General features: G+C 39.3%; 1 protein-coding gene across 8 annotated transcripts in view; it reads left to right on the plus strand.

Moving 5' to 3' along the window:
- gria4a (glutamate receptor, ionotropic, AMPA 4a) overlaps positions 1-24,602 on the plus strand; it is a 123,527-nt gene that overhangs the window by 39,561 nt on the left and 59,364 nt on the right. For all 8 annotated transcript variants that reach the window (XM_086080988.1, XM_086080989.1, XM_086080993.1 and 5 more), the window contains exons 3-7: positions 10,667-10,906; positions 16,137-16,189; positions 16,385-16,516; positions 20,377-20,430; positions 20,963-21,121. In XM_086080988.1, the coding sequence (XP_085937114.1) occupies positions 10,667-10,906; positions 16,137-16,189; positions 16,385-16,516; positions 20,377-20,430; positions 20,963-21,121 (638 nt within the window). The remainder of the gene's footprint in view (positions 1-10,666; positions 10,907-16,136; positions 16,190-16,384; positions 16,517-20,376; positions 20,431-20,962; positions 21,122-24,602) is intronic.

The following is a 24,602-nucleotide window of genomic DNA, read 5'->3' on the forward strand; positions in this document are numbered from 1 at the left end:
CCTTTCCTTGTTTGCATGTTTTGCTTGTTATTCTTAATCCATATTCATTGTTGTCTAATTATGACAACTCCCACCATGTAACTTGTGAAAGCTAAGGACAGCATCACTGATGTGTCATGCTTTACAGCATGACACAGCCGGATATTAAAAGCGGAGAATGGATTTTTCCAAAAGGTCAATTTCAAAGTCTACCATTTGCCATTTGTTAGTTCAGAAGAAAACCATGTATTCTGTACCTCTGATCCTGTTTTGAACATACTTTTCCCCAAAAATAGACAGGTTGCATATTGAAGATGCAGTTGTCAAAATAAAGATCACAACAAAGGGCAATTCTGAGCCACATGACTCTAGCAATGTCTTGGATTACTGGAGGGAAACTAGACACCATACAAATTCTACACAGAAAGTATTTCTGTACACCAGAGGGACTTTCTCCCATCTTGTTAATTTGCATGCTTGCCATGACTGCTCGGAATAAAAATGTCTCTGCAACAATACATTGTACTGTCCCAAGCGTCATTTCCATCAATCATTACAGTTTAGTTTGGTAAAACAGACCTTTTTTTGAATTGGTATTTTCCAACTAGGTATTAAAAAGTGATTGGTACTTAATCACTCTTTGGACTCTCTGTTGCATTGTTTTACTAACCGCAGTGGTTACAGTACCTACAGTATGAAGCAAGACACATCAGCTTAGTCCATTGATTGGTTGACAAACGGTCTCACATCACACTTATTTGTTGAATTAATTGGCGCTCTATAATTTCCATGCTGGACACGCAGAAACAGTTTGGCGGTGGAGCAACTTTTCAAGGAAAATATGCTCCAAAAGTTGAACAACAATTCAGAACCTGGAGTATAACAAAAGAGAGAAAAAAAGTGGTAACAGCTATATCCTTTATAGGCCAAGAAGCCAAAGAGGAAAATCAACAATAGGACTATGATGGTTAAACAATATTTTATAATTATCAAAAGAGGTACTCCAAAGTTGTTTGGCTAGCATTTAATATTATATACTAGAACATCAGTTCAATTCAATTCAAAATAATTAACTTTGCAACCTAAAATATTACTTAAAACACAACCAGGACAGTATTTCTAAGTCATGTCTATACCGAAACAATTTGAAGGTCAAGCAACCTGCGGGAACAAATAGTGTTCAGGTTCTGAGGGTCCAAAAGAGCTACTTAGTATTTTAATGAGAATCAGAACTATTGTAATAACCATGCCATTTCCTATTTTTAACTGTCCCTCGGACCACATTGGGGAAATGGCCGTATGTCAGCAACTATTAGCATATTCACTAACTGCGACAACACTTATCTTATCTTAGGTTCTGGCACTCATTTTCCCCAATCAGTGCTTTTATTCTTAGACCGTGTATTCCATGCTGCCAGGGGGAGCACGCCTGCAGACGAAGGTGGCAGGGAAGGGAGCTTGCAGGAACAGGTGCAGGGGAGTGGAAATATATAATCAAAATGAATAAAGAAGTGAACTGTGTCAGTTTTACCCAAGAGCTTTTTCTCCAGCCGTCCCTCACCTCGCTGACCTCACATTCAGCCTTGCATTTGGACACACGGCCCAAACTTTAAAGAGCAACAATTATGCAAGTGTATGGTTACATGTTTAGAATTAAAGGACTATTCGTCTATAATTTTGGTGCCATAATTTAGTGGTTCCCAGCGTTTTTTTGTGCCACGGACCAGTTCAGACAAGTATTTTATTATTTGCAGACCAGCCACCATTTGCAGACATTGGAGGAGGTGGTTCCGTTGTTTTAAAAATGTTGATCATTATCACAACTTTAGATTATTTTTAAAATACCAATTTTAAAGCATTGGTAAACTAAGGTAAGGTCTCTTAAACATTTTATTCACAGAGGAAATGCCTTTTGATTGGCTCTGATCGTGTAAATATGATCACAGTTCAAAGTTGGTCACCTTATTATCACATTTCTCAATCATATCGTCACCTAGCCCTACTTATATTGTCCTTTGGTAATCAATGGGTTGGAGGGTTGTGGGGTAGCAGTAGTAGTAGTAGTAGTAGTTATAGTAGTTAAGTTAAGTTGGATACACTACGCTATAAAGCGATTCCAGCCAGACGTGAAATTGTACACAATCATACAAGCACTTAATAATTCCTGTTAAACGTGCTAGCTAGCAGGTTAGGTTAGCTTAGCACTTAGTATTGGCATGGAGCTTAATCACTGTAATGGATCCAGAAGAGGAGCGCCTGCTCTGACAGAAAAAATATAGTTTGAACTTCGCTAGTCAGTCTGGTGCCCGTAGTTTGTTACTCTGGCTGCTAATTGCTAGGATGGTTGATAGTTCAAGAGATGTAAACAAAAGACTCACCAGATATGCTAACTTCCTTGCTCACCATTCTCCATGCCGGCGGCTCGTTATTGTCCGAGAATGTTTTTATTTCCCCACACTGTGGCATAGTAAGAGAAGCAACTCCACAACATGTTTGGCTGTTTGAGTAGCCAGCCGAAGCTCGTTGCGAGCCTCGACCTCCGACTGATATGTTGCTTCACTTGAACGCGTGTGCGTGTAGCAACTCAAGCCTATAGACTGTCTAAGTGGTTGATTCTTTGTTTTGCTCTTCAATGTGTTTTAATGAGGCACAAAATGCTAATTTTGCCTGCAAACTGCAATGCGAAAATGCTTATTTCGTGCCTTGTTACATGGCGGCTGGGGACGTTCTACTATTCATGGGGGTTGGATGCTTAGCCTGGCGGTGGGGCAAGAAATACCTGGCGGACTGCCAGGCTATAAAACACTGGGGGAAAGCCTGTTCAATCAATATGGGCTTTTGGTCACCACAATCAGGAAAATCCACAAATATAGCAACGCAGTTCTTCCTATGTGTGATTTAGTCTGTAACTGGAGTGATTACGACCTTACAAGATCTTGACCCTGTAATTTGTGATTCTGTACCGACGAGATGCCCTTTTTGTCTTTCCCCCTAAATACTCCCTTCCCACTGTCAGACCTCCTTTACATAAATGTCTTTACACGTAGGGCCCCTGCGTTTTTGTGTGCTTGTAGCAAGCTCTTGTTGGAAAAATAGGGAGGTGAGGCAGACCATACAAAATGTTGGATGACTTAAAATAAATTCCTTATAAAACAGAACGCTCACTCTCAATTTATGAAGACATTGCTTCTCACTGACCATGTAACTTTCTATTTGAGAGCATTAGATATGAAATCCATAAGGTGTCTGAACTTCCCTGCCTGCGTATTGATTTTTCCCAGTTTTACTGTATATTCTCTGCATAGTGCTACTTATGTACACTTGTATAAGTTATTATGGTGTCATTAAATGTGCATTGGAGTAGTTGATCCTTTGTGACTTCAACTATTTCAAATCTGTGCAGGGAGTTAACATACTCATACACTATTAAACAACGCACCTTGGTCTACTCTAGTGCTGTAAAGGCGGGTCGGTGTTAGAATGTGCTTGTGTGGTGATGATGATTATAAGAGCCCATGACTGACAGGGGAGTTAGAAAATTATTTACGTGGAGTGCCCCAAAACCTTGGGAGTACCCCCACTTCTCATGGTGTATTGTTATGGACAGCGGACCTTTTCAAAATCCATCCATCATCCCAACCATCTTCTGACTGCTTTTGTGTACCGGGTTCCACCGTGCTTCCCAGCTGACTTCTGGTCAAATAAAGAAAAAACCCAGGATTGTTCACTAGTCAATCACAGTGCATATACAGTACAGTACATAGAAAGAGATAGCCATTCATATTCACTCTGTCACTGATTCAGAAGTGAACCCAGTCTGCCTGCACACAAGGCAAGAGAGTGAACCACTAGAGAGACACAAAGTCATTGCTCCCTAAGCACTATGCAACTGACAACGACGCCAATAAAATCTCAGAGGTGGAAAGCTCACAATTCTTCCTCATTAAATGCTAAATAAAATAACGCTAGCAAGAGGTAGTGGATTAATTCCGAGAATGTCCAAGGCCAACTTTATGGCAACAAACTTTGAAAATAATACTGTGGGCGCTGAGTGCCAGATGCTTTAGCATAATAATTTTAAGCTTCTATTGCATCACCGGAGGACTCTGACCTTTCACAATGTGCACCATATCAGTCTTAATTTCAATGCTAATCACAATCTGCAGTTGGAGATTGCATTACTGCCGTTTTAACTTTTACTATATTCATACGGTAATTGTATTTCCCCTGCTGTTGGCTGGCACCTTGTTCGAAAGTCTGCCTAAAGTCAGATGGAATAGGCTCCAGTTTCACGTGACTCTGGTTTACTGCGAGTGAGACTGTAGATTTGGATAGAATGTGCTGGAATGAAGGGGGGAAAAAATCGATTTTCGTAGGGATTGTATCAACAGCAGTGGAGTACTTAAAACCAAACATCAATGTTCAGAGGGGGAGTTGGTTATTATGCATTCAAACTGTTTAGAAAGGTAAATCTGTGTGACCAGTTTCTGAACCAACTGGGAAAAGGAAGAATTAACGTCTCAAACATTTTGAGAAATATACCGATTTTGTTATACCCGCAGGCAGCACAGTGACTGCGCGATTAGCACGTGTGCTTTACCGTTGAGTATATGTCTTGGCCGGCCTTCTCTTCCGTTACAAAAACATGCACATTAGGTTCATTGAAGACGCTTTACTGTCCATAAGTGGGAATGTGAGTGTGAATCTTTGCCTGTCTCTACAGTATGTGACCTGCAATTGACTGGCGACCAGTCCAAGGTGTACCCCACCTCCCACCAAAAGTCAGCTGTCAGACTCCAGTTCAGCTCTATAGGAAAAGGATTGCAGTCATCTGCTGCACATGAAACATAATGTACCATACACTGCTTTATAGTTTACGTTGTGCAGTAAATGTTTATCCCGTGAGTCTGCAGATGACTATCAGTACACAATGTGTCTGTTGCGACACTGTAGGAGAGGGTACAGTAAATAATTATGAGGTTTATTTATGAGTGTGTTAAACAAAATGCAATTATTCACCTGAAAAAATAAATCCTGAGCTGTTAAAACATGGCTTCCTGAATAAACAAAAAGGGGAATGCTCTGCAGAGCAACAGCTGCAAAAACAGAGATAGCTGCAAAGTACATTTCAAGGCTCACTATACTGTATGGTCCACGGAATAGAGACTTGCAGTATAGAATGAGAAAGACAAATGACGGTGCAAAGTCATTAGGAAGCAGGCAAAGACACGGGAACAAGAGAAGAAATTAAACAAATGCTAATCTTGAGAGTACCCGTGAGGTCCCAGGAGAGCTATTGTGTCCGATGTGTCGGCTGTGGTGCTGATGCACCACCTAAGGTCATTAAAGCTTATGAGGCAGTTTTGGTGCATGTTTTATTGCAACGAGGCCCCTGTCTGGCACATTGCAGCCTTGCACTGGTTTAGAGGCTTTGTGCTGAGAGCAAGACAATGCAGATTTGTATCAGAGAGAGAGAACATGAAGGAAAGTAAGAGACGGCAGCCAGGTGATGTCAGACTGAGTCATACTGAGATTTCAATACATTTCAGGTAGGCGTGCTTATTAAAATGCTGTCTCTAAGCCTGGGCATATTGAATTTAAAGAAAATGTTTTGCATCAAGGCAAACATCATTCCCTTCTGCTTGAATTGATAGAAACCCGTGAGGAGTGTGGAAAAATAGAATTCAAAACTCCATCTCGACCGGTAGCTTTCGTAAAATTTCCATAAAATGACATAATCTGGCTTGGGAACAGAATTCAGAGAGAGACTTACTTGTATTTGGTTCAAATGCTTTGCCACACACACACAAAATCAAAATTCATCTAAGAGCAAGGAAATGTCATTTTCCTCAACAAAGCTGTCAAAAAAATGCAGTTGTATGTGGATCCTCGTTTGCCCACAGAGAGTGTGAGGACATCATCTTTTTCCTCTAAGAAGCATCTTTTATCAGCCAAATGCCTTCAGAAATGAATGGCAGTTATTTCCCTTGCAAGTTTCTGTCAAATATGAAGATGCTCACGACCAGAATGTTTGCCGGCTCCTTTGAAGGTAACTTTTATGGGCGGAAAAAAAAAATCTGAGTACAATATCCACATGTTCGGACATGAAGGCACCAGGTCATTCTAGTTTAGGGGTCTCAAAGTTTGGACCTCAACACCCCCTATGCAGCCTGTTTTCCATGTCTCCCACCTCCAACACACCTGAAACAAATAATCAGGATCATTATCAGGCTTCTGCAATTATTTAGGTATGTTGGAGAGGGGGACCGTGGAAAACAGGCTGGATATGGGCTCACAAGCACCGGCCTTGGAGACTCTGTTTTAGCCACTGTGTAGGCCAGTGGTGTCCAAACTAACCGCCCAGGGGCCATTTGTGGCCCACCGTCAATCTTTCAGCGGGCTGTGGCATGTACTATAACTTAAGATTGACATGGCCCTCAATGCTATTAAAACAATTTATAAATATGTGTGGGGGGCACAAGTGTAGATGTTGAAAAAGCGGGGAGATGTGAGAAATGCTACTGCAAAGCTTTCTACATATGCAAAAACACAAATAAATTAACAGGTAAAATAGGACCATTATGTATCTTTATAACACTGCTGGACTGGCACAAAAAAATTCCACTAGCATTTTGACTTAGGCATGCCGGCTCAGCCTGACCCGACTAGTGACCACCCCTGGCCACCACGAAGCTCTGCAAACTAATGTATTTTTGACTGTTTTAGTTTGCTGCCCATATTGTAAATGGATTATTGAGCCGCTCCCTTGAAATTGTGGGCCCGTCTCTTTGGGTAAAATGGAGGAAAAATAATAATTAAATAGCACCGCATCTGTCTCAAAAGACCACAGCCCACCGGGCATCTGCCCTACATGCCAGATGGCTGGTCCAGCCCTGTAGTGTGAAGAATAAATATAATTCAGTTTCAGCAATTAAAATGGTTTCCTCCACTTTCTGCTTAGTTTCGAGGTCCGATTTGTGAGCATATCACATAAAATGTTTCTTGTTTTGGTTATAAATGTGCAGATTCAGCTGCAGCTCAGTGGAGGGCTCTATTCTAGTGGGATACATGCAGGGCTACCGCACCCCAAAACCTAAAAAAAATACAATTCAAATTAAAAATCCTAAACTATTTGCCTTAATACCTTTAACAGAAAGCCTTAAAGTAGCAGTTTTTCCTAATTAACATTATATAAACAATATATAGAGGCTTGACTGATTGACTAGTTTTACAGTATTTAATAAGATAAAGTAAAAAAATATATATAGAAAAAAAAGATAAAGAAAATTCAAAGTGGTCCTTGGATCTTTCTAATTTTCTGTATGCAGCCCTCTGAGGGAAAGGTTTGGACAAACCTGGCGTAGGCTGAAAAAATTCCAGCCACATAGGAATAATTCATGTCGACTGGGGGGCTGTTACATGAGACCAATTGAAACTCATAGCAACAAAAGTGTTTAGTTGTGACCTTTTGCTTATAACCACCATTTTGTAAGTACAAATACAAACTTGTACAAAATTAAATTAAGCAAGAGGAGGAGGACCTACAGTTGGTTTGCATATGACAGTGTTTTTTGCAATATAGTGCGAACAGGGATATTTTTTAGTTTGTTTATTTGTTTGCTTTATTTATTATTACTTTGTTTTATTTTGGACAATATTGTCTGGACGTAAAACTTGAAATAATGTAAGACAGTAATTGAAATTGGCTGACAATAAGTACATTATACTATAAAAGAAAGATTTTTAGAAAATATATTTTTTTAAATACATATCACCCTGTACTTGATTTAGAGGATACCATGACTCATCTTGCATTAAATAACTCAGCTGAGGAACATTCTATGCAAGTTTTCTAAATCGACAGACATTTAGCTTGTGTCATAATCAAAGACTAAATCCCGCCTTATCGCCTGCTGGGTGCAGAGGTCTCAGCTTTGTCTAATTGCCACGAGGCGACGCGTCAAAGCCGCATGTCCCTCACTGTTTACCCCCACTGAGGCTTAGAGCTGATAATGGAATTACTCTGAGTCCCAGGAGGGAGGGAAGGAGGGAACCAAAGGCGAGTAAAGCGGAGGCAAGCGTGGAGAAACATTCATGGTGCAAGCCGAGGCAGACAGAGAGAGCGAGAAAGAGAGAGCGAGAGGATGGATGGAGCATCTGACAGATGTGAGAAGAAAAGAAAGATGAAGTACCCAGTGATAGCCGCTTGTTGCCAAAAGCAAAGTCTGCAGACTCACTGTTTACTCCAAAGTGATGTATCATAAGGTGGCGAGTGACTTATGATGCTGGATGCAGCTCCAGTTCAAAACTCTGACCATAAAACACGAACACAAGAAACACCATTTGTGACGTTAGCCAGTAAATGCTGGGAAAATGAAGAAGGGCCTGTTTGTGTCTTTAAACAACTTTCATTTCAAAGTGAGCCTGCCGTTTTTGATGAAGGTGGTAGTGCTTGTGGACTTGCGTACATGACTTTCAAGCAGTGTTTGGGAACCTTACTTTAAAAAAGTAATTAGTTATAGATACTCATTACTTGCTTAAAGAAGTAACTGAGTTAGTAATTTAATTACTTCATAATAAAACTAACTCGTTACCAGGCAACGTAACTATTTTCACTACTTAAAAAAAAAAGTATTTTTAAAATGTATTATAGTATTATTATTATTATTATTATTAGATTTGTATACAAGGACTATGTCCAGGCTAGGGTGTTTTTTTTTACATTTATGTCACACAAATGCCTCACTCCATAATGACATATCATATAATAATAATAATAATAATTCATTAAATTTGGAACGGTAATGTATGTTCTACTACTGCCAATTACTACAGAAATAATAATAAAAACAAAATAAATACTGGATATATGGTGATTTGTGGCACATATGTCAACTATAGGTAATTTGTAGACAGTCCTAGCCAGTCCCTCCAGGATGTCACGGACATTTTTTATGATTGTTGCGGGCTAAAATAATAATATATAAAATAAATCACCAATGCTATGAAATATACAGTGCTTAATGCTCTCATGGCCAAAAGCATTGAAATAACTACTTAGGGATGTGCGATTGGCTGACAACCAGTTCAGGGTGTACCCCGCCTACTGCCCGAAGCCAGCTGGGATAGGCTCCAGCGCCCCTCGCGACCCTTGTGAGGACAAGCGAAGAAAATGGATGGATGGACTTGGGATGTCACGATAATGGCAATATTGTGATATTAAAACTGCCCCAATATATTGTCGTCGTAATGTTATGATATTAAAAGCAGCACATCTGTTAAAAAGTTAGGTTGATTTCCACCCTCTGGTGGCTATTTTTTTTGTGTGCAGTTTTCACAAGGCATGTTTTGGCCCTTCTATATTTAAAATCCACGCTAATGGTCAAATGAAGTACCGAGTCAATATGTGTAGGAACTCAATGTGTGCTTGCATTAGCAAGTAAGTGCCTCAATATATATAAATATATATATATATATTATATTTACGTATTTTTATATGTAATATTTATAATATTTTTATAATATTTTTTTTTTGCTGTAATGTACAAAAGCACAATCTTGTGTGCATGTTTTTAGTATGAGATCCTTTTTTTTTATACAGGTATTGTGACTTTTGTATCACCAAACCCCACAATATTGTGATAATTATCATATTGTGACTTTCATATCGTATCGTGATGTTCGAATATCGTTACATCCCTATAACTACTACAGATGCAAATTAGCAACTGCTGCTAGAATCTGGCATGTTTACAACTTAATTTGTTGTTCATTAATGTGTATTGTCCCTTTCAAATAAAATAAAATTAAAATTAAATACTCCATTTCCTCCTCAAAATCATCAGCTTCCACTTGATCTCTCTGAAAAACTTTTGTACACTTTCAATTAAGAGAGTATGGTGATATATCTTCAGTTTATAATTCTACGCATTTAACGACATGTTAATTGATTGATTTACGTCAGAAAACAGCGCAACTCCAGACTTGCATGATATAACTGTGACTGTTTCGCACAACGTCTTGTAAGCTTACCTCGAGCCTTGAAACTAATAAATGAATTGTAACGCAACACATTTCACATACAATACCGATAACGGCGTTTCAAATATGGGAAGAATAATTAGTTAGATTAATTGGTCCGTTCATGGAAAAAAAAAACGGAGTTACCTAACGCCGTTAGTTTAAACGCCGTTATTCCCAACACTGCTCTTAATTAAGGATAAGAAGCTATAAACTTGAAAACAATGTTAAAATCAATGGCTTCCCCTTGAATAGTAGTAGTAATTTCTTCTAGCTAGATATTTATAAACACACTGCAAGATAACGGACTATACTATCTGGCCACATCACCAGATTTATGAAACGTGCCAAGTTTTCACTGCCTGTGCCAGACAGCTTATTTTGCTGTTGCTATTGACTCTAGTTTTGTGTTTGGATACTCTAATAATCATTTGAAATAAATACAAACATAAATTTAGTATAGCTGCATATTCCAATGGTATGTTATATGTTGCATGAAAAATGGCATTGAATGTAAAGGTAGTACTATATTTCTTCATAGTATTGTATTTATGTGTGCTCGTTAAGTGTTTCTAATCACCTTTTCTTTCTTCTTTCATCCGCCTCCCTCCATCATTTTTCATCACCGTTCTCTTCCTTCCGCCATTTTCCACCCCCTCCCTCGCAGTCTGTTCTCAGTATTCAAGGGGTGTCTTCGCCATATTCGGCCTTTATGACAAACGCTCAGTCAACACGCTGACATCATTCTGTGGGGCCCTGCACATCAGCCTGGTGACACCCAGCTTCCCCACCGAAGGAGAGGCCCAGTTTACCCTGCAGCTGCGGCCATCCATCAGAGGGGCTTTGCTGTCCCTATTGGACCACTACGACTGGAGCCGATTTGTCTTTCTCTACGATACGGATAGAGGTAAAGAGAGAGCCCACAAGCACACAAAATGCATACAAATACAGTGGTGGCTTGAGATATGAGTTTAATTTGTTCAGTGACCACGCTTTTAACTCAAAACACTCGTAACACAAATCACCATTGAAGAACATTTAGCATTGAAATGAATGGAAATTCTATTGATCATTTATGTTTTTCAATGAGGACAACTAGCACAATGTTGTACTTCATAAAAACATAAGGGTAATATTATTATTAAATTGAACATAAAGAACCAAACAGTTTGTGAATCATGAATGCTATTTAATGCTGCAATCCAATTCATTGCGCTGCTCCTTCTGGTGTGCCCGCCGTGGCCACTGGGAGGCATTGTCATGCAGACACAAACAAAGAAGATAGGACTTCTTTTTCTACTATTATTGTAAGCGAGTCAATTGATATATATATATATATAGCGTGCTGTTTTGTGGGAGTGAACACAGATTTGCGGCCAATGGAAGCCACTTCTCTCATTCCCTTTAAATTCGGAACGTGCGAGGCGCAGTCTTTAACATGGTGGAAGCAGAAACTGACTTGCTGGAGATCGAATGAATAATGGGTTGATCAATGAATGGACGAACTATGGCGCATGTCAACACGAATGAGCAGTGGGTTAAAAATGACCGGACAAACTTATGTCTAAATTGCACTAAAACAAAAGGAAAGCGGAACAAACACACAGCCCAGGTAGGGCTGGCTACAAAACGGACGAACAAACGGGGGGAAACACACACAAACAGCCAGAACGCTCCCGACCTAACCACCATCCTTTTAAGCTGTGGCCACTAATGACCACAGCTAGCCCCGCACCTGAGGCCAATACGGCAAGCGCTCCTCCCTTGCCCTGATTGGACAGAGTCGGGGACAAGGTCGACCAATCAGGGAGGAGCGCTCACACAGCCTGCATTCGCCACTCACAACCACTAACAAACAACAACAAACAAACGGCCACAAAACATCGTGGAGCGTAACACCGGGAGAGGAAAAAATGACAGTGCAGCGACAACATTTAAGTTTGCTAACTTGTGAACAGCCATTTATGTGTCTCGTACGTGGCTTGAAAGTGACGGACGAAATTCTTCCCTGTTTTCGTGATGATTACTTCAGCAGGACGACCGATTCTTCCTTTCCTCAAAAGTTCTCTGGGAAAATGGCACTCAGTGACTCGGCGATGAACTGAACCACAGACTGTTAACCGCAGAACATTTCAAATAAGCCCATGCGCGTTGTGGCAGATAAGCTGCGTCACTGAGAGCTTTTTTGCCATTCACAACACGCATGTACAGACAACAGCCTCTACGAACTGACACAACTTGATATCTCATTGCGCACGCGCAAAACAAGCTGTCGGCTTTTCAGCTTTCCGCAACGAAAACAGGACAAATTACTCAGGTATTTAAGAGCAAAACAGTAGAACTAAGGTATTGTATAATAGAGGACACTGTCAGATAAATATTTTCAATGATTTTATTGAAGTGCTTGGGCATGCACCGCATTTGTAGCTTATATTGACCGCTCGCCACTGGAATATGGTGCGCTCTTTGTAGCTTGCTTATTGTCCCAGGATTTAGCCGACTTCAGTTTCCTCCCACATTCCATAAAAACCTTGTTATATCAAATACAACAATATTGAAAAGACTTCAAAGAACATCAAAGCCAGTGGAACCTTATAAGCTTTTGATGATGGTTTTGTATTTAAAATATATATATATTTTTTTTATTTTATTAATTTTTTTAATCAAGTTTAATTAGTGCATGTTGTCAAGTTGAAACGACACAGCACTATAAACGGGGCTTTTTATTTGCACCTACACTCACAATTGATCTCTCAAATAACTGGTGTGAAATTGAGTTGTTCACTATAGTAAACCGCAACCGTTGTTGGTGAGTGTGTTGATTGCGATCTTTTACTAAAATCCCAAATAGTGGGTGCTGAATTGTATTTTCATTCATGATAACAACTAGTGCATGCTGTTGGCATAACGTAAAAGTGGTAAGGACAGCCGTAAAAAAAAAATTACACTGTAGGTAGCTGTGATGGTTTTCACCTGGTGAAATTTGGGGGAGAACGGCAAGCGCAAAATGAAGTTTGAATTGAAGACCTAACACAAGCAAATATATAATGTTACAAAAAATAAATCTATTACTTTGATAATTTTGTGAAAACCAACAATTACATCCGTGTCATGTTTCGTTCCAGGGTAAATTTGATTTGGAGGTGACATGCACACCTTGTGTAGTTTAAAAATTGACACAGTACACCTGTATAAAACTCTCTGGGAGAGGTCTGCACCAATTGTCACAATTCACTGAAATGAACCAGACACACTGAAATACAGAGTTGAAAGGCATATTGTCACTTATATAATAGCATGACTCCTTCTTGTGAATGCTCCATCAGCCCTTAGAGATCTTTCAAAAACTGCAAAATTGCATTGCTGAACGGATTATAGGTTATAGGTGGAGATCATTTTTGTCTTCTGGCAAGCTACACTTGTAATTCATCTCAAATTTGATAAAATTGTGGGTGTCAAATCACTTTTTATATACAATATACTCCTCATTTTACCCGTTTGGCAGAAACAGTCGTGGGAGCATCCAGCTAGTACATTGCATTCCACATCTTTTCTTTGTACATATTCAAACTTTTAGTCATTCAGGCACATAGTGGTGACAGCCATTATGCAACCATCGCATAATGCACAAGAACTTCTGAGCAATTTCGAAGCACAGAGAGGAAATAAAGGTCAGACGTCACATGGTATAGAGCCGTGTTGTGTGTGCGCTTGTGTTTATGCGTGTCTGTTCCTCCCTTGGCCCAGGCTGTCTGAGTTCGTACCCTTGGTGATGAGAGATGAAAGTGAAGAGAGAGGCGGAACACAAGAGTCAGTCAAGTTGGCTAGCCAGCCAGAAAGCGAGGAAGCATGAAGGACAGGTGTGAGATGAGAAGGGCATGGGACAAACAAGTCGGTGAGAAAGAGACGGTTACGGCAGTTTGGCGGAAAAACAAGGAGGAGGTGGGGGTGATTTCAACGAGTGGAAGAAAGAATAGTAAGGAATAATATCACAACTTAACATCTGTTGATATCCAGTGGCACGTAGCAGAAGTGGGAGGAGACTGAAATGGAGAGAATGAGAGGGAAATGAAGGAGAAATGCAGCAAAGGACGGATGTTTAGACTTGTAGTCGTGCTCACTTGGCCAAGGAAGGAACCAACATTATTGGCTCCCATTAGGCTCTGCTGCTGGAAAATGGGCAGCGACACTGTATTCTGTTTTACACTTGACTACTGCGCTTCACACTTACCTGAATACAAATACAGTATACAGTTCAGTGTATATTATATATTGTGTACATACAGTAGGTAGGTACACACTTTGGACTCTTCCTTAGGTGCACATGCACAACCTAATGAGAGCTAATACATGGACTGCCTTTTTGAAGATAACTGAATACAACACAAGGCTCGAAATAAGCAGACCTCACACTTTCCTCCCCTGATGCCCGACAAACTAAATTTTCAGACTTCAGAATTGATTCTACTGCTACCATCATGAGTTACGTCATCTATAAAGACTAATGAGCCCGTTCCAGGGAAGCGCAGTGTGCGGCGGCGCCCTCTGCTTCCGCGTTATTTTTTTTTACCCCTCTCAACTGAAAATCTTAATGCGATCATAGGGCGAATTTGAACATGTCTTTAGAAAAAAAAGTGCAACTCATTAGCGGCTCCCCATAGAGGAGGCTGCGTGGGAGAACGTTGCTGCTCGGGTCAATGCGTAAATTTAAATGTAGTCCTTTGCAATAACAATAATATTACAGGGGAAACCTGTTGATTGGTAACTCATTAATTCATATAATTTAGGTGCAATCTTGCAGGGGAGAAGCGCACTTCACTTAAGATGAAATATAAAAACATTATTCGAACGGTTATAAGAAAAAAAACGGAGCGCAACACACAATATATGCTGTGACGTGAGCGCATGACTACGGCTGGTAATGTTGCAAATGTAAGGACGGATTAAGTTGTGTATGTAGATGATGGACTGTGATGTGAAACGGTAACGCTCAAAAAATAACTGTACGGAAATGCCAGCATATTTATAACAATTTCACGACGAATATTTAATTCCCTGCGCAACAATGCGGCATCCTTCATCAATAGGGTCATTGTCAAAAGGACATGCCATGTTCGTGACAAAAGTGGACTTTACGCTATAGACTATAGGCGTATTTATGCAAAAACTCGCCGCAGCGGACTTTATAAATGAGGAAATGTGGCTGAAAGGAGGCGGGGACAAAGAAAACCTCGAGGTTCATTGTGGAAAACCTGCAACCGGCCAGGTTTGGTTCATGGAACTAAGTTACTATGGTAACTGACCAAGACCTTAAATTACCTCTTTTTATGAAACAGGCTAGAATGACCTTTTTTTCTCTGGTTTCAATTACCTCCCTTTCTTAAACGGAAAATGCAGTTTCCCACATTTCAGGGTTTCTTGACCCAGAGTTCTCACTAAACCTGCTTTGTGAAATAGACCCCTGTTTGCTGTCTGTTGCTCAGTACACAAGTTGTTTCTTTCTTTTTCAGGACATTTAAAATTGCTGTATTGGCTATGCCTAATGTTTGTGCACTAGCTCTGATGGATTTTCCCTCTTCTCTCAGCTTCAAAAAAGTTTGCTTTTCTCCCATAGACAAACCCAGAGTCAAACACAATGTGTTTGTTTTTTTTCAAATCTGAACTCAACATGGATGCCACATAACAAATGCCATGTCTCAAATTATGTAATTTATCTGACCTTTACTGCATTTAAATTCAGAGCGTTCCACATTGTGTTTACTGAATGCACCAGAAACAAGAAACGTCCATTGACACACAGTCTAATAGTGTTTGGCACATCATCGTGTACATGATGTGTTGGTCAAGAGAGGATTGTTGTGAGCGATGCTACGGTAAGTGCTTTACCCTCCACCTTGGAAGACAAGACTTCAGGTTATTGCTTCGGTAAATGAGATGGGCTGATGAGTCTGCTAGATTTTAATGCACACCTGCAAGCACTTTGCTGATATTGTCAATATGCGCTCACTGTGTTGTAATTGTGATGAAATCAAACATTTTCTGAACCCTGATGGGAATATGAAGCATTAACATTTTTTGTAAAAATGGCAAAATATAATTGCTTCTATTTTCTCTTCTCCATTTTCTTTCTTGTCTAGGTTATGCGATCCTGCAGGCAATCATGGAGAGAGCGGGCCAAAACGGCTGGCAGGTAAGAAGACGCACAAACACACACACAACTCTGGAAACGGCCCAAAATAAACACACATATCATGCAGCGTGTATACAAAGTGGTTTGCATGACCATACAGTCATCTAAACTTCTGTTATTTGTTTTTGCAATTTTGTGATCAGATTACAGGACATTTGTCTCCTGACTAATTTGTTTGAATTTATATTAACTCAGGTGAGTGCGATCTGTGTGGAGAGTTTCAACGAGGCTGGATATCGACGACTTTTAGAAGACCTGGACCGCCGTCAAGAGAGGAAGTTTGTCATTGACCTGGAGCCAGAGAGACTACAGAGCATGCTTGAACAGGTGCTGTCAATGTACTACAACGTACTATTTATTGTACATAATGAAGAGTAATTGTGTTCTTGAGTCAATTGAATGCATTATACTACAACTATTAGGAATTTCTTTTTTTATTATTCTCCATTCATCCAACCATCCACTCTCCAAATTTCCATACCGCTTATCCTCTTCTTCTGCTACAATTATTACAATTAATTTAGAAATACTAATGCCATTAATACGACTAATCACTGTATCATATAGTGGCTTGTGCAATTGGTTCAAAATGCTTCCTTCCACTCTTCCTCTCTCTCTCTTTCTCTCGGGTCTGGTTGAGGCCTCAGAGGGATTTTAATTTTTTTTCTGCCTCTGTCGCTAAGTGCTTGCTGATGTGGGGGTTCCGTTGGTCTCTTCACACATCAGACCAGCTCCATATGAAAAGTGCCTTAAGGCAACTACTCTTTTGATTTGGCGCTATATATCAATTTTAATGAATTAGGGTCACAGGTGAGCTGTAGCTTATCACAGCTGACTTTGGGCGAAAGGAAGGGTACATCCTGGACTGGTCGCTAGCCAGTCGCAAGGCTTATATATAGTAAACAAACAACCATCACACACTGCGGAAGGCCCGTGGAGGTCTGCTTGCAGTTGCTTATTGTGCACTCTTTGACCTGCTGTTGGACTAGAACGTGGCTGGACTGGCACAAAAAAATCAGCCCTGGCATTTTGACTTCGGCGCACTGGCCCGGCCCAGCCTGACCCACTGCCTAACATGTAGTCCTGCCACTGATGTTTATTGATGATGTTTCAGTTTGCTATCTATATGCAAGTATGGTTAGTGACTACGTTTACATGCAGTGAAATTAAAATTCTGAATTCCGTTTTTTTAACCCGAGTAAGAGCATATTCGTTTTTCCGCATGTTTACATTGCCTTTTTTAGTGTTATTGAATGCATGATAATTAAGTCAGTGTGGTTTTCCCGCCATCAGTATTTAAAGAGAATGAGAGGAGGTGCTTCAATTGCCTGTGAACCAAATCGGCTGTGTTCATGACCAGGATGGCGCAAAAAAATGCTTTTTGGAAATCCTTCACACTGCACCAACTTGCGAAAAAACTAACAGTCAGTCGAACCCGACTCTATGCAGATTGGTCTGCACGTTGCGCTGGGCACCAAAAAATACAGCCCAAGGTCTTCAATTAACCAAATAAACATTTTCTACATTTTCTTGAGTGTTTTATTCAGGGATTCCACCTTTTTTTTTACAGTGTGTCCATAGGTGTGAATGTGAGTGTGAATGGCTGTTTGTCTATATACGTGTGTCCATTGAGGACAATGGGCATACCTTATTGCAAAAGGAAATGTCAGGGGAAAAATATATCACAAAAATATGCCGATGTTACCGAATTGAACCAAATCTAAAAGCCCTTAATTAACACAATTAAAAACTTTTACAACTTGCCAGCACAGTAGACTCTCCAGAACATTATTAATTACAGTAATTAATGGAGGAATGGCACGTTTCCATTTTGATGTTTCCATTGCATCACAATTGTCTGCCAGCTAGTTGTCAGCTTCAGGCAATGTGTGGCAGCATGCCCTATTTGAATGAAACAAAACATTAATTTCCCCCCTGAAGTTAATGGAGAAATATGAGCTACACAGAACATCATAAGTTAATTTACTGTCTGCCCTCTGAACCGGTCAGGCCAGTTAGATTGCACCACTGCTGTTGGAGGTTGATCATGTTAGAATTTGATGCTGACTGACCTTTATTCAAAATGAGTTTGAGGATCAATGTTCACACTTTTTCTTTGTTTGTTTTTACTGTAGTAGTTATAATACATGTGTGGTGGGCGGGGGTCAAGTTATTTTCCTTGGCTTGTGAGGGATGACGTGGCAGAAAAAGTTGGAAAACCAAAGCTATAAATACATGATACAGTGAGAAGAATCTGAAACATACAGAAGCGTGGAACTGCCAATGTGGAGTAAACATTTTTGACTGGCGAGTATTTTCGAGTATAAATTCGAATGTACTCGCAAGGTCAGTTCAAACATACTCACAAGTGCATTCAGCGTACTTGTAGGCTAAATGCTACAAACATATTAGCATATTTTCCCATAATGCCACGAGGTATGGAATTACGTATGCGCAAGTCAACACCTAATAATACTAGGGGTGTCAGGCAATTAAAATGTTCAATCGTAATTAATTGCACATTTTATATCTGTTTTAAATGTACAATAAAATGTTTTCATACTCTTGTTAACATAAAAGTGGAAACAAATGTTAAACTAGTAGAAATATGGTTGACTCTTTTAGTCATTGATACAACACTTTCATATGAATTCAAAAAATTGAGTGAAAATTAAAAATATGTACTGTACTTTACTGTAAAAAAACCAAACAAAAAAAACAAGTATGATATTGATTTGTGTTGAGGTAATTTTTCTGCCAATAGATGACATAATTGCATTTGTAAGCCGTTGTTGACAACTTAGTGCATGTTTATTTTCATATTAAGAGCTAACTCATTTTTAACATGACCTAACTTGTGAAATTCTGCACATTTTTTAAATGGTAAAATTCAACTTGACGCCAGTCTCCACAAATATATGCATTATTATTAAATGTATTAATGTTAAATGTTGACGTGGACGTGTCTGCTGCATTGTGACCTGAATTCCCCCAGTACAGACTTTCCAAGTAAGGGGCGGTCATTATTCATACGTTAAAAAAATGTGTGGCGTTAAAGGAACAACTAATTTTGACACCTCTAAATAATACATAATAATAGTTAGGAATAACCAATGTTTTTTATTCAATTTTCTAACGTAATGCTATGATGAGGGCAAAATACTCCCCAAAAAAAGAAAAAAAGAAGTGTTTTCTTCCCCCTGCGAATGTGCAAGTAACTGTGGCATTATGGGACAATATGCTATGTTTGTAGAATTTAGGATAAATTATGTTCGAACGTATTTGCAAGCATGTTTGAACGCGCTCACCGTTCAAAAATATTTACTCCACATTGGCAGTTGCAGTCTTCCGTCCACGCTTCCGTAGACACACGCATTCTCCATGAATGCAACTATCTAGGGCTCACGCCGCATACGTGAATGGAAGAAAATAAACACACACATTAGCATTGGAATGCGCATAGCCATTGAACTACACACGCTATACACACAGACTGCTTTTTAATTGGACTCTATGGTGAGTGAACAGACAGACGGAGATATACACAAACACACATTAGTGTTTACAACAGACACAAACTCGTGTCACAATGGCCGTCTGTGTTGGCTGGCGTCCCTGCTCGGAGATGCACTTCTCTGTTCGTCAGGCCTTGCCAGCTGCACTCTGTGTTTGTGTGTGTGGGGGGGGGGGGGGGGGGGTGGATGCTGATATGAGAGGGTGGTAGAAATCACTATTTCTTAATAGCTACAGATGAATTGATCCTATTATGATATTAATGCATTATAATGTCACAGCATGCAGAATTTTGAGCACAGTATCACCGCTCAGGTTTTCTCCTGTGCTAAAGACACACGCATGTAATATGATATCACACAAACAGCCAACAGCCATGTAGAAATAGAATGGCAAGACAATGGCCAACTAACCAAGATAATAAGTAGCTTCATGCAGCTTTGATGCTTGGCCAAAATCTCGGTTGTTTCCCTGGGAGGAATTATCTGTTTCAAAGCATGAATGTCGTGTTAATTACATTGTGTGTAATTGCAGTTTTAATGAACGTTTTTTAAAACCAAATGTCAACTACTGTCCTGGCATGCAGACTACATCATCGTCCATAATCCACTTTGTCATTTGTAACCTAGCATTTCATAATCCTAATGTGTTTCACTTTGTCAATCTTTTTTCAGGCAGTCAGTGTGGGGAAACACATAAAAGGCTACCACTACATCATAGCAAACCTGGTAAGACATCTTCAGCTATTTGCTGGCCTTATATTGCAATGTGTTGTGCAGTTTCCAGATCATATGCCTGAGTTGCATTGTTATCGCAGTCTTCCAATGTCAATATTGATTCGTAATATGCTGCATTTTGTCGCTTGATTCAACAAGTTAGAGTCAATTTAGCAACGCCTCATCTTTAATCTCTCAGTCGCTCCCACCGGGGGCCGTGAAGAAGACTGCCAGAAGACGAGGTCAAGCAGGAAAAAGCTCTCAACGCTTTTAACAATTACTTTTCATCAGTCCAGGAACAAGCTCACCTGTTTCTACCTTGTACTCTACCTCGTTTCTAAATGAATCACTCTATATATGTCCACTCTACCACAGAGGGCTGTGCTCTGCGTGAAATCTTATCAAGCAGCAGAAGCGACACCATATTAATTAGGAATAAATAGTGTCGATAACCTATGCGAGTATGCTAAGTATGATTAGCTGGTACAAGATCTGTGGAAGTGGATCATAACCAATTTTTTTTTGTCATTGTGTTTCCTTCCAGGGGTTTAAAGACATTTCTCTGGAAAGGTTCATGCACGGTGGCGCCAATGTGACTGGTTTTCAGCTGGTGGATTTTAGCAAGCCTATTGTCATAAAACTGATGCAGCGTTGGAACAAACTAGATCAGAGGGAATATCCTGGGTCAGAGAGCCCACCCAAGGTAAGAGTCATCCCACAACCCAAAAGAAGTAAAGATTGGACGAATGTAGCAGTGTGAACTTGCTAAGATGTTATTTACAAAAAAAATTTATTTCTAAAACAATAACCATTTAAAATCAATCGACAGAACTAAAAACATCCACTCTAGAGCAGGAAGAAAAAGTTTTGCAGTGCCCACTCATCTGGAAATATTTTGTACAAGATGTTAGGCTGTGTTGAATTTTTGTCCATTCATCCATAACATTTGTGAGTTTGGAAGCTTACAATTGTCCGACATGTCTTTGTAAGATGAAGAATGGGAACTCAAAGGGAACTAATGGTTCATATACAACCCTTGATTGATTGCTCAATTGTTAGAAACATATGGCCTATACTTTCGTTGCTACGTTGCATGCACACCCACCCCTTTTCACCTGATCCCAGCTTTCGCTACTTCTTTGTCAGATCCTCACCTCTCTGTATTTGCACTCATGTGTTTACTGTCTACATCCCTTCTTTTCTTTTTCTTTTCAATAAGTGTCCTCTCCCCTTCCTTTTCCCATTTCCATTGATCTGTGACTTGGACTACAGCCGGTTCTGGTTTTTATTTCCTTATTAACTGGAAATGAGCCCACTTATCTACATTATACACGTACAAATCCTAAGCATTCTGAAAATAAACACACTCATGCACGCACAATGCAATGGCTCTAATGACTGCCACAGTATATTTGACTAGTCCATATTGATGATGATATTCTTTATTATTGGCATCTCATTGTTCACCCAAACACTAGCGTTAATTGACTCATTAGCATTCTCACTTTCAGCGGATGGATCCTTATTAGCCGCATTAATTTTCATCTGCAGCTTACACAACATTTAGTATCTTAATGAAGCCATCGTTATGCATGCTTATGATGAATAGACACGGTCAACATGTGTACAGATTCACAAAATAAACACAACTGATGGTATTCTGTCTATAAATAATTGCCACCGTGAAGATGGTACACAATTAGCACGACTTTCTTTATGGCCATTTGTTGTAAAATTACTTTGAAAGCATTTTACATATTTTTACTACTAGCCTATTAAATATGTCATCACTCATGTAACACCGAGTCAGTTATGTACAAAATCAAACAAATTAATTAAAATGTCTATTGTGAAATCTGAAAATAATTTTTAAAATCGTGATGTTATAAGATGTTAAAAAAGTAATACAATGAAAAATAAATATGATCACCACCAGTGTTATTTTTAGGGATACTAGGAAAATGTAAACTCTAAATACAATCCTGGTATGATCTGTTCATTCTGATGAAAATCACAACAAAAGGAGGATATTAGATTCCTGTCATGTATAAACACTTGGGCTTGGACTTTCCCTCTAAATCCTGATTTGTTAATTGTGTTGACAGCATTGAATGGCTTCCAAATCACAATCAAATCATATATTATTCCAAAATAAAGAGCTGTCATTGGTCAGAGAATGAACTACAACTGCAAAACATATTTGCGCAGAAAGTGTTCAGTGAGAGCAAAGCAGAATACAACTCGGAAGTGTTGCCTTTCGTAGTTACACAATGGCTGTATACAGGTAGAAGCGATTTTTTTCTTTTAACAGACTGTGTACTATGAAACAGAGGCGTTGTGATTAATAATAAAATAATCAATTACCCCAGTACAGTTAAAGGGGAAATCAACCTTAACAATTTATTGGCAATAATATGTTATATGTGACCTCACTAGTTTAAACATGACATTCTGATTAATATTACATTTGTGGAATTTGAGTTATCCATCTTAGGGGGCGGCCATTTTTGCCACTTGCTGTCGACTAAAGATGACATCACAGTTTCTCAAGGCTCTGGCTACAACCAGTCACCTCTTTTCTGAAGCTGAGCTGTGATTGGTCGTTTGGGTTGACTTCCCCTTTTAGAAAGAGAGAGGCACATAATTACAAGCCATCTCAAACAGGACATGACAATATTGTAAGATTGGTCGTGAATCAAATCTGAAAATTGTGACTTGGTGATTTAGGCCCAATCAAATCACCACTGGTTTGTGCCCAACCCCAGTAAACGTAGTCACCAAAGCTACCGAATTAAGCCCTTACAAATCTTGAATTCCCTGGTGGGTTGACATCCATTTTCTCATAGTAACTTTAGTGAGACACTAACAGTTAGCAGCTACAGTTGTAAAATGTTCTTAACAATAGAAACTATGCCTTTCACATTGGGTTGCTGCAAAGTGCTGAACAGTCTGGAGCCTAATTTTAGCTCTAGCTCTGTTTTTTGGTAACGTAGCTCTGGGTTGACTTGTGTTATTGTCAATCTGAATTGGCATTTGGAGGTGCATAAATTAAACCAAACTTAGCATTGGCATCTGCTCATAGTGGAAGGGTTCTATGCTACTTAACAGGAAACTCTACAGATGACTTTCAAGGTTTGCAAGCAGAGTTTAGTCTTTATCTGATTTGAATGTGTTGATTAGATGTTATTTTGGTCCAGGTACTTACAGATGCCAGGACATGGAGTGACTGTGGAGAGGTGATAGGTCTCCGGTGTGGAGGATTATGTGAAATGAGTCCCTGCACTCATTTAGCCTTGGGCCAGTCAAGCAGTATTTTAGTTTAATATTGCGCTCTGTGAAATGCACTATGATGGAAATGGCCCCTTTTACATAGGAAGTAGATTTTGAGCTAACTGTCTTCAGCCATCAATCAAAATGTCTTTACCCGGTAATTCTGTGCCGGTGTGCCCTGAAATGAGTCCCGACGTGCATTGAGATTTTCCTAAAATGTAATAAAAATGATCAGTGACCTGGTTAAGTAATATATAGACGTCAGGTAGAATAATTGCCAGCCATATGCCACCGCAAGTACATGGCTTTTTTTTCTTTTCTTTTTTACAAATGTTTTTTCACATTATTTTCACATATATTTGCTTTGCATGACACCAGTCATCACATCAGTGTTTGCTTATTAGAGAGACAATGGGATGTATTGATTAATACCTATCCATGCCTAAAATAGTTTTCTTTTATTTAATTTTATTATTATTTTTACTTTACCACAGCCTGCGTTAAAGCTGATGTGATGACTTCATGTCCTTAAGCGGTATAGAAGATGGATGGATGGATGTCTAAACCTTATTTTTCATTTTAATTGCTCATAGAGGCAGAATTTGGGATCATGTGTATATATAGACTTAAATGATGCCTATAATTATTTCACGCATGCATTCATATAATAAATATTGTAAAAAGATTACAATTCATGCACAAAGCAGAAAAAAATACTACTCATAATCCTTGGATGACAAATTGGTTGAAAAATGCTTGTAAGAAAAAACATCTTCTATATAGAATGTTTCTCAAACATAGAACAAAAGATGCAGAATCTAGGGATAAAAAAAAAAACTTGTATCCATCCTGAGAAGACAACAAATGGATTAATTCACCAAATTATTAGAGAAAAACATTTCAGGTGTACCTCG

Source organism: Leptonotus elevatus, chromosome 7, assembly GCF_054856555.1.
Source record: "Leptonotus elevatus isolate MCC_2025b chromosome 7, RoL_Lele_1.0, whole genome shotgun sequence".
Taxonomy (NCBI): Eukaryota; Metazoa; Chordata; class Actinopteri; order Syngnathiformes; family Syngnathidae; genus Leptonotus; species Leptonotus elevatus.